The 14,414-nt window shown below is 40.7% G+C and overlaps 1 protein-coding gene across 1 annotated transcript in view; it reads left to right on the top strand.

Annotated features, from left to right (window-relative positions):
- SCG3 (secretogranin III) overlaps window positions 1–11,401 on the top strand; it is a 40,256-nt gene extending 28,855 nt beyond the window's left edge. The window contains exons 11-12 of the mRNA XM_007935169.2: window positions 5,328–5,408; window positions 11,283–11,401. Coding sequence (XP_007933360.1) covers window positions 5,328–5,408; window positions 11,283–11,401 — 200 coding nt within the window. The remainder of the gene's footprint in view (window positions 1–5,327; window positions 5,409–11,282) is intronic.
- The last annotated feature ends 3,013 nt before the right edge of the window (window positions 11,402–14,414 follow it).

Below are 14,414 nucleotides of genomic sequence, written 5' to 3'. Positions count from 1 at the left end.
TTTCAATAGTTCCCCTAAGTGATTTGAAAAGGTTCCCTGGGTGGTGTGAATGGTTGAGCACTGGATTTCTAACCGAAAGGTTGGTAGTTCAAAACCACTCAAAGGCACCTTGCATGAAAAACCTTATGATCTGCTTCACAGCCTTGAAAACCCTATTGAGCACAGTTCTACTCTGCTGTCGATCCAGCTGTGCAGTAAAGTTGGAAAGCCACTGTATTTCTGGCTACTAGTTTGGTAACCAAAGAAAAGACACTAAATCCCTCTACTGTGAAAGGTAAATGCACCCAGTTCCCCTCACTAGAGGTCTCAGATTCATTCTGGTTCAAGATTAGATTCTGACTCTTACTTGCCCTTGAGTATGTCACTTAATTTTCTGAGCCTTAGTTTTCTCATCAGTAAAATGGGAATAATAATACATATTTCATAGTTATATAAAGATTAAATGACATATAGATATGGTATGTCTAGCATATTGGTAGTTTTATCTCAGCTGTCATTTAAATTCAAAATCTTAAATTTCAAGTCTTTCAAGTAAATATTTCATTTTAAAAAATCAGATATCTATGCCATTTACTCTTTAAAAAAAAATTGGAGTTTTGACTCCATGAACCATGCGGTCTTCTGTATACTATCTGCCTTTCACATAGAGAGCCTTCATTTATTCACTCATTTAGCAAATATTTATTGAGAGCCTATGATGTGCCAGACCTTTTTCTAGGCACTGAGGTACATCAGCATACAAAAGATATTTCTAAGGGAGGAAAACAAACAATAGACCGATACATAAACAAATTATATGTTATGGAAGAAGGTGATAAATGCTATAGACAAATATAAAGCAGAAAAGAAGGGTGAGCGTGATGAGAGGATGTTCTATTTTAAAATCAAGACCCTAATCACATATGATATGATCCATAAGATAGTGTCTTCTTAGTGGATTTTAGCCAATTTTTCTTTAAGATGTAGTAAATTCATTCTATGTTCTGTGTTATGGGTTGATAATGTCAATATAGTGAATAAAATTACTTTCCATACATTTCATATTTGCTAAACTCAATATCATTTTTTATAGGTCATTGGTTCCTGAGCAAAAAGCAGCCTGACTAACTAGATAATGCTGAGATTTCTATTAGGAATTATCTTGGATTGGGTACTCCTAGAAGCAAGCCCTGTGAAAAGGATTTGAGGTCAAATAGTTTAATATGGAGGAGCTCCATATTGGCTAAGGCACTTGACTGCTAACCAGAAGGCTGGTGGTTCAAACCCACCAGCCGCTCTTCGGAAGGAAGGTTGGGCATTCCTACTTCCGTAGTGATACTGCCTCAGAAACCCAAGGAGGGGTCGCTATGAGTCAGGGCCGACTCGATGGCAAACAACAACAACAACAGTTTAATATGGAGGTGATTCCAGGAAGAACCAGTGGAGGAACAAGGATATGAGACAGGGAAGGGAAAGAAACCAATGTAAGGTGTGAATGAGGTTTCTTTCAGATGTGGGGAACTGAGGCTCAAACTGAGAACCTCTGAGAGACAGTGTCGAACACAGCCCAGGCCTGTCCCACCAGAGGAGCAAAGAAGCTGGGATGTTTATCTACCAATTTTACCGTTGATTGAGAGCTGCTCCGTTAGCATATCTAGAAAGGGAGAGAGGTGAGGATGGAACATCGACAGTGTCTGGTACACTACTGTACAAATGTCATATATATTTTTTTACTCTCCTAATTCAGAATTGGGAGCTCTGGTGGCATAGTGCCTAAGGCATTTGACTGCTAACCAGTAGGCTGGCAGTGCAAACCCACCAGCCACTGCTTGGAAAGAAGATTGGGCAATCTACTTCCATAGCGATACCACCTCGGAAACCCAAGGAGGGGTTGCTATGAGTTGGATTCGACTCCATGGCAGTGAGTTTGGTTTTGGTTTGGAATTCAGAATTATTAATACAGAGATTAAGCTGCAGTTTTCCTTTTCTCAAATAAACTCTCCATATTGTGATATGATATCATAGATAAGATTGTAGAAAGAATGATTAAAATTATTTAAAGAATAATAGTACATCCAGACATTCTGAAAAGTTTCAGAAGCCCTAATTACCTAATGTGCAAATGATAAATCATTATTATCTATTAATTATACCAAGCCCCCAGAGGACCATGAATTTCATTTAACTTCTAAAAATCATGAAGTTGCATTTTTAAAAAATAGTCCACATTAAGATTTCTTTCCTTATTCAAAATATCTTTTCCAACTCAATTAATTTGAAATAGAGAACACTGTTTTTATGTTACCAATCCATTTGACCTTCTCAGCAATGGGCAAAAGACAATGAAAATCTCTATATTGATTGCCTATAATGTTATAACATCAGCCAGGAAGTCATTGGTCTCTCACATGCTCTGACATTCTTGAAAACAAAGCACTGAAGCCAAGGCTGTTTCTACACAGGCTAATGAAGTGAATCAGGGCTGAAAATTGTGCGATTCTTCTCTTGTCCACTTACTCCTTTTTGCATAGGGTTTCTCTGTGCTTCTTTAGGGGCCAGATAACATGAAGTAGTGAGGCAGGAGTGGGTTTATAGAAGTCAGAAGAAAGATGCTTAGGAAGTCCTTTAAGTACAGACAGTGGCAGAAATTGGAACATCAGCAAATTTGAAGGCAGTGATATATTGTACATGGACTGTAGGTTCAGGTTCAAGGCTGGCTCTTCTACTTACTAGCCATGTGACCTTGGCCATATTACTTTATCTTTTTGTGCCTCAGTTTCTTCATCTGTAAAATAATAGGACTGCCTACAAAGCTCACTGTAAGGAGTAAATGAGATAATAATTTTGAAGCACAAATCATCATGCCTGGCACAAAATCAGCTCACAGTATGGGCAGCTCAACCAAAAGGTCTGGACAGCAGACTAGAGGTCACACTGCCATCCAGTCAATTCTGATTCAAACTGACCCTACAGGACAGAGGAGAACTGCCCCATGGGGTTTCCAAGGCTGTAGGTATTTTATTTTTTTTAATTTTATTGTGATTTGGATGAGATTTTACAAAGCATATTTGTTTTACTTACATTCAACAATTCATACACATTTTGTTTCATGACACTGATTACAATCCCCAAAAAGTAACAGCTCTCTTCCCACTCCTCCTTGTGGTCACCCTTTCCCTGTGTCCTTCTTGCCTATGCATTCCTGCCTTCTGAGCTACCTCCTTGTGCAAATGCTGCCCTTCTGATCTCCTCCCATGGTGGATTGTATCTCCCTAGTGTAGTTGTTCTACTCATAGGTTTGTCTATTGTTTGGCTGAAAGTTAAGCCACGGAGTGAGTCCTAGGCTGTAAATCTTTACAGAAGCAGACTGCCAAAGGATGACTAGGGGCCATAGTCTCAGGAGTTTCACCAGTTTCTACCTGACTAATAATCCTGGTCTTTTTTATGTTTTTGAACTGTGTTCCACAATTTTTCTCCCACTCTATCCAGGATCTTTAATTTTGATCCCATTCCAAGTGGTTGGCAGTGGTAGCCAGGCACCATCTTGTTCTTCTGGTCTCAGGGTCATGTAGGCTGAGGTTCCCATGGTCCATTAGTCTTTGGACTAATTGTTTCCATATGTCTTTGATTTTCTCCACTCTTCTTTGCTCTGGACAAGAAGAGACCAATAGTTGAATCTTAGATGGCTACTTGCAAGCTTTTAAGACCCTAGTTGCTACTCACCAAAGTAGGATGTAGAACAATGTTTTTCTGTACTACATTATGCCGATTGAGCTTGATGTCCCCTGTGACCACAGGCCTAGGCTGTAAATCTTTACAGAAGCAGACTGCCACATCCTTCTCCTGTGGAATGGCTGGTGGATTTGAACTGCTGATCTTTCAGTTATCAGCCAAGTGCTTTAACCACTGTGCCACCAGGGCTAGATGTAACAGGGTGCAAAAGAGGTCAGAGTGAGGTGGTTACCTCACTAAGCTTTGGGAGCCATTGCTTCTGCAGAGGTCCTGGACATTGAAGTTCTCTCCAGCCCACCTGGTCTGTTGGTGCAGACATTCTGTACTTTAGGACCTCACCTGTCTTTGACACTGAGTAAGGCTACATCACCCATACCTGAAGATGAGGTCTTATCTTTCAGATAATGCAAGTAGCAGAAACAAGGCAGACCAGAGTTCAAATTCTAGCTGTGTTTATTTCTTGTGTGTTCTTTGCCAAGTCACTTACCCTCTCTGAGCCTTAATTTCTTCATACCTAGGTTGATGAGGGCATCATAGAGTAGAAGCTTCAGTGATGCCTGTTATTCTCTTGCCATAATTGAGGCCCATTCGAAAGTGTTTACATCCATGTCTTTAGAACCAGTTCTCAGGTTCACTGCCCAGACTTTGAAATGAGGCTTGGTTGCCTCTCTTCATCTGAGTTTTTACCCTACCCACTTCCAGAACTGGGCAGAAGACTTGTATAGTCACACAGAGTCACAAATTTGGACTTTTAACTGGAGTGGTGGAGTTTTTTAAGTAGTCCTTAGCTTGATATTACTCTTCAGCTGGGAAGAACCATCCCTAACAAGAAACAGCCCAATCCAAGAATCACAGGACACCCCCAGCCAGTAAAATGAATGAAAACTCTTTGCCTAGACACTAAACTGTATTTATTTGTGTAAGGGAGATAATGGTTCCTTGATATTTACCTTCTTTGTCCTGTTGTCTGGAATCTCATCCCCACCTGATCTCAGTATCCCTCATATACACATACAAATGTGCACACTATCTGGCTTAGGGACACCACCTCGCAAGGGCTTAATAAGTTCAATATTTGTTTGTGCTTTTAAGTATAAATGTGCTCTTTAAAAAGAGTTGCAGTCATTTGGAGGCAAAAAAAAAAAAAAAGAAGGTGGGGACCAGGTTTGCTGGTCCAATAGAGCCTGGTAGAACCACTGAGACTATGGCCCCTAGCTGCCCTGCAGGTCTGGAATTGAACCCACAACTGTGGTTTCCAGCCAAACAAAGTACAGGCATGTGAGTTAAACATTAACCTCAAGTAGACACACGCCCTGGAGAGAACAATCATGGGAGAAGGAAGGGCTGTTTATGCACAGGGAGATAGCTCAGGGTGCAGAAGAGTATGAAGGGATGGACACTGGGAGGAGGTAACTATGGGGAGGAAGTGGGAGGGGAGCTGCTGCATTGTAAATTTTGGTCAATGACATGAGACAAAGTATATGTGAACTGCTGTGTGAAAAGTGAATTTACTCTGTAAATCTTCACCCAGATCCTAAAAAAAAAAAAAAAAAAAAGAGATGCAGTGAGTATTTTATTTCATACAGGGTTAATAGGGGTTTTCTTGCATTTTCCAGAGAAAACAGAAGCCTATTTGGAAGCCATCAGGAAAAATATTGAATGGTTGAAGAAACATGACAAAAAAGAAAATAAAGAAGGTAGGTATTTAGTGTGGTTGTACATGGCAAATATCTATTTGTTAGCAGCTGATTGAACTGATTGGGCTAAAGTCTCCCCTCAGAGTCCAGAATGACTCCAGTTGCCTCTCAGATGCAGAAGGGAACAGAACCTTTATTTTTCTTATTTTCCAAATCAATCTTTCAAGCAAAGTCATTTTCTTTTACATTTTATTATGAAAAATGTCAAAAAAAAAAAAAAAAAAACCCGACAGAAAAGCCTTCATTGGAACTAAAAAAGTCTCACTGCCATCAAGTCGATTCCAACTCATAGCAACCCCCTTTGGGTTTCCGAGGCAGTAAACCTTTACAGAAGTAGATTGCCCTGTCTTTCTTCTGTGGAGTGACTGGTGGGTTTGGACCACCAACTATCTAGTTAGCAGTCAAATGCCTTAAGCACTACGCCACCAGAGCTCCTTACAGTAGGTAGGAATTTGCTGAGTAAAGACAGATGGAGGTAGAGGGAGACCTGGGTGCCAACCCATGAAGAGACAAAAGAGAGTAGTGATTTCTGGGAACTGGAGCCATTTAGTTTCACAAGAACACAGGGTATCTGTAGGGAGGACTGGCAGACAGGGCTGGGAAAGTGGGCAGCAGCCAGGTCAGGAAGAGGCTTGTGCATCTTGAAGAAGGATGGTTTTAAGCAAGAGAGCCTAAATTAGGGCCTAATTAAGTTAAGAACTGAGAAATCCATCTGGCAGCAATGTGATTCTGGATTGAAGAAAAGAGACCCTGAAAACTGGGAAAGAGATAAAGAGGCAAGGGTTTGGAGCCGAAATGATGGGGCTGAAGCCAAAGCAGAGACAGTGAGAATAAAGAGCTGGTGGACAGTGAAGAGCCATGTGGAGAGGGAGTATTCTAGGCAAGTGTCTGGCCAGAGCAGTGGCAAAATGACACTTTTAAAATGAGAAGAGCAGTGCTTCCCAAACTTTAAGGTGCAAATCACCTGGGAAACTTCTAAATATCTCAATGCCCAGGTGGCACCTCAGATCCACTGAATCAGAAATTCTAGGGCAGGACTCAAGCATGTTACTTTTAAAAACCCCAGATGATTCCAATGCACAGCCAAGTTTAAGAACCACTGAGATGGAGCATAAGTAGCTCTGGTAACACAGTGACTAAGGCATGTTACTGGTAACCAGAAGGTTGGTGGTTCAAACCCATCAGCCAGCCACTCTGTGGAAGCAAGACTGGGTGATCTACTCCAGTAAGGGTTTACTGCCTAGGAAACCCAATGGGGGGTCGCTGTGACTTGAGATTGACTCGACGGCAATGGGTTTCATTTTTGGTTTGGAGATAAGAGCACAGTGGGAAGAAGTAGTATTTTCAGTACCCTTTGGCTTGTGATCTTATAAGTTGATGGAAACAAATTTTAGGTCTTTACATACATAATTCTTTATTTGGTTCAAAATGATGTGAATTTCCAGGCTGTCAGTTACATTAAGCTTCATGTGAACTATATTTAATCAAATTTGTCATGAATTGAAAAAAAGCAACATTGTTTTTTGTCCCACTAAGCAAGAAAAAAGGAGCTCTGGTGGCATAGTGGGAGCTCTGGTGGCATAGTGCCTAAGGCATTTGCTAACCAGAAGGTTGGTTGTTCAAACCCACCAGTCACTCCTCGAAAGGAAGATTGGGCAATCTACTTCTACAAAGATTTACTGCCTTGGAAACTCAAAGGGGGTCATTATGACTTGGAATCAACTCTATGGCAATGAGTTTGGTTTGGTTTAAGTAAGAAAAAAATAGGACCAATTAAATTATGATCTGCCATCAATGACTGCAAAAACTTTAAAATATATTTTAAAAAATGCATCTTAGAATCAATGTAAAATAGTATTACCAAAATGCATCCCAAAACCAATGCAAATTATATTGTCCACCAATTTGGATTATTCATGGTACTGCTTTCATTAATTAACATATGAATATGACTCTTGGTCACAAGGGCAACATCCTGGAATCAAATCTGCCAGTTCCAGAAATATCAACACCAGTGTTTGCATATTGAAGGCTCTGGTGGCATAGTACCTAAGGCATTTGACTGCTAACCAGAAGGCTGGGAGTTCAAAACCATCAGCACTCCTCGGAAGGAAGACTGGGCAATCTACTTCTGTAGAGACACTGCCTTGGAAACCCAAGGAGGTGTCACTATGAGTCAGAATCAACTTGACCGCAGTGAGTTTGGTGAGCAAACTCAGAATGACAGTGTTGAGTGTGATTCTCCTTTCTGCCTCCAGGAAGTGAGGGCAGTATACCATATTCCCTCCTGAAGGTAGAAACAAGAGAGCTCTTTCTCCACTGCCCTCTTTAGCGCTCTGCTTGACTTGGGATATCTCTCAAAGCCTGTGGGGATCTAGGTCTTAGGGCCACTCATTGACTGCAGCTATGTGAGCAGAAAGACTTCTGTTAGCTCTGACCTTTCTTAATCTCTGCTGATGACCTTTGGCAGGAACCTGGGAGACCTGAAATTCTAACCAAACCCAGGAAACTGAGGTCCCTGTGATGTGATATTGAGGGTGATAATAAAATACTATGCCACCATAAAACAGAAAAGTCTTTTTAAAAAGTGCATCACAACCCTTATCTCGTTTGAGCCTCACAACCTCAAAACTTCTTTGAGGTGAACAAGGAAGTTGAGTGGCTTGTGCAACTTCTACAGCCTGTTAGGTCAGGGCTGAGATTAGAATGCAAGGGCCTTTCCTCTGCACCTTGCTGATTTTCCCACTGGACACAATAATAGTTCTGTCAGTTACATTAAATTGACATAAGATAGGATTTTTCCATTTCAAAAGAAAGCATAATATTTTCCTGTTTGCCCATTCAGATCATCTGGACCTCTCCACATCTATTATTGGGAGTCTGCTTTTCGTCCCATTACAGCATTATATGTTGACATTGTAACTGATTCTAAAGAGCCAGTATTAAGAGTTCATCGTCAGTGATGAGCAAGAGGTATCTCTCTGTGCCCTTTGAATTAGTCAGGAATCTTGTTATGGCAAACAAAATGTGCATTTTCCTTGATTTCTATTTTGTGCCTGACTGAAAGGGAATAGTCTAAAAGAAACAAGCACTTACTGAATGTTTGCTCTGTCGCACTGACATGCACTACTTTAAGGCAGTAGAGTGGTCAAAGCAATGACTACAGACAGACCTAGGTTCAAATCCCTACTCTACCACTTCCTTTTCCTGTTTCTTCATCTCTCTGAAAAGAGAGTACTATCTCATGGAGTTTGGGCAAGAGCAAAGATGATGATAGTTGCAAAGTGCTCAATGACTGGGAGCTATTATCTTTTTTACTCTCCATGGTCATACCCTGGTGGGGAGCAATTGCATTCCTTGGTGGAGAGGAAACAAGCTCTCTAGGCCTCACCTCACCTTGGTATCATACACATTTAAGTGCTTGTAGGAGCTCTGGTAGCGTAGTGCCTAAGGCATTTGACTGCTAACCAGGAAGCTGGTGGTTCAAACCCATCAGTTACTCCTCGGAAGGAAGATTGGGCAATCTACTTCCGTAGTGATACTGCCTCAGAAACCCAAGGAGGGGTCGCTATGAGTCAGATCCAACTTGACGGAAATGAGTTTGTTTTTTTTTTTTTTTAAGTGAGGTCCTTCATACTATTTTCCCTTTAGTGAGGGATTTAAAGAAGCCCAAATGACCTAGGGTCAGATGACATTCAAAGCAGCTAAGGGTGGCCAGAGCATTTGGCACTTATGTGTCCCTGGTCTCTCCTTTCTTTCCCCTTTACAAACTGACAGAAGGCAAGGCTTTGTTCTAGGTGCAGAGGCTGCCAAGACAAATAGCACTATCCTCAAGGAACTTGGATTCAGGCAACTCACAAGTGGAGGGGACAGTTCTCACCAAGCAAGTACTTCACAGTGTGTAAGACCTAAATGTCCAACCACAGGACATTTGCGTCATACATTTTTATACCTGTATGGGATGTATAGGAGCTTTAGTGGCACAGTGGTTAAAGCACTCAACTAACCAAAAAGTTGGTAGTTCAACACCACCGGTGGTTTTATGGGAGAAAGATGCAGTCTGCTTCCTTAAAGATTTACAGCCTTGGAAACCCCATGGCCCTATGGAGCAGTTCTACTCTGCCCTGCAGGATTGCTATGAATCAGAATGGACTCCATGACAGTGAGTTTTTGGTGGTAACCCTTACAAACTATATTTCTGAGGAATGTTAATGCTCACTGTGTAAAAGTAAGTGAAAAGAGCTAGTTCTAAGATTGTAAGTACAATGATTTCAATTCTGGATTGAGATATGTATAAACAACAGTTGAAGGAAATAACATATAACTTTGGATATCTATGATTAATACAATTCAGGTGATTTTAATTTTCATGTTTATTTTATTCCCCCCCCCCTTTTTTTTTAAACAAGAAGCATATGATAATTAAAGAATTAAGAGAAGATGTTTCTTTTTTAACTCTTCAGAAAGATGCCACAGTCAGCCTCCTTACTTAAGGTTTTCTGGTTTTGGTGGGTGGTTTGATGATTTACATAGAGTTTTGTTGTTTAAGTAGGACAGGGGAATTAGAAAGAGGTCATAGTTTCCTTTTGCCCAATGAATACAATTGAAATATCATAAAATAATCAAGATAATTATTAATTTGAATTAAAATGTGGATTGTCTAAATTTGTACCCAAATCACAGTAAAAACTTTTTTAAGAAAGTGGGTTGTCACATCAACGGGGACTTAACAGCTTGGTGTTAACAATAACAGGAAGTCAGACCACCTGGTTCTGATAATAACTTTGACTGTGTGACCCTGGACAAGGCATTTAACCCTGTAAGATCGTGTTACCCTAAATGTGTTTCCTGGCCCAGCAGCTGTGTCATCTCCTGAGAACTTGTTAAAAATGCAGAATCTGGGCCCTACTCCAGACCTGGATATGGACCTGCAACTTTCAAGAGCCCCAGGTGATTAGTATAAACATTAAAGTTGTTGTTGTTATGTGCCTGAGTCGGACCCAACTCATAGCGACCCCTCCTTGGGTTTCGAGGCAGTATCACTACGGAAGTAGATTGCCCAACCTTCCTTCTGAGGAGTGGCTGATGGGTTTGAACCCCCCGCCTTCTGGTTAGCAGTCAAGTGCCTTAGACGCTATGCTGCCATAGCTTCTAAACATTAAAATTGGAGAAGCCATAATTTATGAACCAAGGAGCTCTGGTGATGCAATGTCTTAGGCATTTGACTGCTAAGCAGGTTGGCAGTTCCAGCTCACCAGCTGCTCTGAGGAAGGAAGAAGGGGCAGTCTACTTCTGTAAAGATTTACTGCCTTGGAAGTCCAGTCAGGGTCACTATGAGTCAGAGTCAACTCAATGGCAGTGGGTTTAGTTTTAATTTATGAACCCCTATCCTTCTTGGTCAAATGAGGATGGTACTCCCCACCTGAGTACATCCCAGGACTTTGATGAAGAGCAGCTGAAATAACATAGTGCACTTAAACATGACAGACTGCAAACAGAACTTCAAACCAGTTCATTCTGATTTGACCCCCTGCTGAGAATTTGCCTTTCCACCCCAGATATACTAAATCATAGTGTATACTTTAACAAGACCCACACACGCACATACACAGGTAATTCTTATAGATTTAATATATCTGGGGTGGAAAGGCAAATTCTCAGCAAGGGGTCAACCCAGAATAAACCGGTTCCTCATGAACTGGTTCAAAGCTCTGATTGCAAAGCACCACACCAATGCTGAGAATTAAAATTATTTCCAACATGAAAGGGAAATAGTAATTGTGTATGTACAAAATGCTTCTCAGTTAATGGTAATCATTCTAATAGGATTGGATTTGTCATGTTTGCTCATGATGTACTCATGATATTTTCCAGATTATGACCTTTCAAAGATGAGGGACTTCATCACCCAACAGGCTGATGCGTATGTGGAGAAAGGCATCCTTAATAAAGAAGAAGCTGATGCCATCAAGCGCATTTACAGTAGCCTGTAAAACTGGCAAAGGACCCAGGAGTCTTTTGACTGATTCAGAAAGCTTAATATAGCTTTTAAAACACCTCTACTTCTCTGATTAAAGTTATCTTAACCTATGGATTATTAGGAAGTGCTATTTATAGTAATTAACCTTTTAGAAGTGGTTGAAACATAGATTTCTTGCCATAAACACTATCTGAAAAGTAAAGTTGTATGTAAGCTGACATTTTGTATCTAGAATCCTTATTTCTTCTTAGACTGAAATTTTATAACCAGGGGTATGTTCCTAATGGTCTGAAAGCCCTCTTCTCTCATCTCACACATATAAGCGCTCTCTGAAGAACTAAAGGGTTCTTGTTTCAAAGCGAGATAGAGTCTGTTATGAGATGTCGTTTCCACTAGCAGTTCCCTTTTGCGAGTTGAAATGATTCACGTTTCCTCAAAGCCTGCCTGGAAAGCTTCAAGGAGAGCCATCTGCTTCTTCAGCTACTTTTTTAGCTGGCTCTTGATCAGGCTCAAAGAGCACCAGAGGGAACCTGAAAAACAGATACCAGTTCCCTGATAAATTCACACTTTCTCCTATTCTTAGCATTTCCTACTCGTTTTCAGACACTGAGTTTGTTTATAAAGAGAGATGCCTATATACTTTCCAAGAAGACAAATGAGTTCATAAACACTGTGTCAAGCAAGGTAAAAAAAATATGCAAAATTTATAGTTATCTAAACTGGATTTGATCCAAGCCTGGGAAAAAAAATATATATATTTCTTAACAGAGAGCAAGAGGGCCAGTTGGAGAGAAATAGAAGTGAAAGTCACCCTCTTCCCTGTGCACCGAGGCCGGTAGATGAACTTCCCTGGAGGAGAAGGTTAAGGAGCATTGGGTCCCTCCTGCAACCTCTCTTCCTCAGCCACTACCACTCCCACAGTCCTGGAAACAACCAGAGGGGCCTGACGTCCTCCTGAAATGTCCCTGGGTCAATGTTCTCAAAACCAAAAAAAAAAAAAACTTTGAAAATGTATTGTTCAGTGTAAATTAATTACACAAATATTTTCCTCTTTCAATTTAAATTGTAAAAATAATGTTTTTTTTTAATGTATTACTGCCACTTCTTCAAAACTGGTGTCTTGAATACTCCTAGCTGATGTTCAGCCTTTGGTGAGGTCTGGGAACTCAGGTGAGCTGTGAGAGGCTATTCTCAGGGGTAGGAGACCACTGCTGCTCCTTATCTTATGTAGCATTGTGAAAACACAAAAGAAACAAAACCTGACACACAAGAACTAAACTCACTTCCTATGTTCTAGGCAAGTCGGTGCCCTTTGGTGTGAGATAAGGCATTAAAAACACTTTTCCCCAAACTACTCTTGTCAAAATACAAGTACAAAGTACAGTGGCTTTTCATGAGGTCATTTTGGATAAACATGAGTGACTATTTGTCCTTTAGTCCCAACAGGCTGCTTCTATGTCAGAGAGAACAATCTGGCTGGGACTAGATTGTTTTATCTGAACACTTTCTGTAATTTATCTAAATGTTCACATAGTTTGTTTTAAAATAATACTTGTTTAGAAAGTTTATTGTCATTTTTAAAGAACATTGACATTCATTAGCTCCTATCAATAACTAAGGCATTAAGTCCTGTTTTAGAAATGAAAACTGGTTCCAGGAAGAACACGGGGCCCAGGATATGCTCAAAGTCATGTGGCCTTATATTATTAAAACTTTGACTAGAACCCAGGTTTCTTGTCAGCCCATTCCTCTACAATAGGAAAAGTCTTATACTATTTAACTGTGGTCATGAAGAATTCAAAGTTATTAATAATTTGGAGAGATGTTTTAGCTAAAACAAGACGTTGCCTTGTTGTTGTTAGGTACCATCGAGTTGTCTCCGACTCTTAGTGACCCTATGCACAGCAGAACGAAACATTGCCAGGTCCTGTGCTAGCTCCAGGATCCTTGCTATACTTGAGCCCATCACTGTAGACACTGTGTCAATCTATCTTGTTGAGGGCCTTCCTCTCTTTCAACGACCCTCCACCTTACTAAGCATGACATCCTTCTCCAGGGAATGGTCCCTTCTGAAAACATGACCAAAGTAGATGAGACGAAGTCTGGCCATTCTTGCTTCCAAAGAGCATTCCAGCTGTACTTCCTCCAGGACAGATTTGTTAGATCTTTTTAGCAGTCCCTGGTACTTTCAGCATTCTTCGCCAGCATCACAACTCAAAAGCATCAATTCTTTGTAAGTCTTCCTTATTCATTGTCCAGCTCTCACATGCATATGAGGCAACTGAAAATAGCACGGCTTGGGTCAGGCACACTTTAGTCCTCAAGGAGATATATCATCTTTGCTTTTCAGCACTTGAACAAGGTCCTTTGCAACCAATTTGCCCAGTGCTATATATCGTCTTAGGAGCTCTAGTAGCATAGTGCCTAAGGCACTTGACTGCTAACCAGAAAGCCTTGTGGTTCAAACCCATCAGCCACTCCTCAGAAAGAAAATGGGGCGATCTACTTCTGTAGTGATACTGCCTCAGAAACCCAAAGAGGGATCACTATGAGTCGGATCTGATTCCATGGCAGTGAGTTTGGTTTTTTCTGGTTTATACATCATCTGATGTCCTGACTGCTGCTGCTTCTGTTGGCATTAATTGTAGAACCAAGCAATATGAAGTCTCTGACAACTTCAATCTTTTCTCCATTTATTGTGATGCTGCTTATAGGTCCAGTTGTGAGGATTTTTGTTTTCTTTATATTAAGATATAATCCATACTGAAGACTGTATTCTTCATCCTACATCAGTAAGTGCCTCAGGTCATCCTCACTTTCAGCAAAGTTGTGTTGTCAGTGTATGGCAGGTTGTTTTTTTTAATTTATTTTTTAAATTTTGATTTGGGTGAAGATTTACAGAGCAAATTCACTTTCCATACAGCAATTCACATATACTTTGTCTCATGTCATTGACCACAGTTTACCACAATGCAACAGCTCCCACTTCCTCCCCATAGTTACCTCTTCCCAGTGTCCATCCCTCC

This window comes from Orycteropus afer, unplaced genomic scaffold (assembly GCF_000298275.1).
Source record: "Orycteropus afer afer isolate SDZICR_OR568_19922 unplaced genomic scaffold, OryAfe1.0 scaffold00026, whole genome shotgun sequence".
NCBI lineage: Eukaryota > Metazoa > Chordata > Mammalia > Tubulidentata > Orycteropodidae > Orycteropus > Orycteropus afer.
Note: the sequence above shows the minus strand (reverse complement) of the source record. Positions and strands in the feature narration are given on the sequence as shown.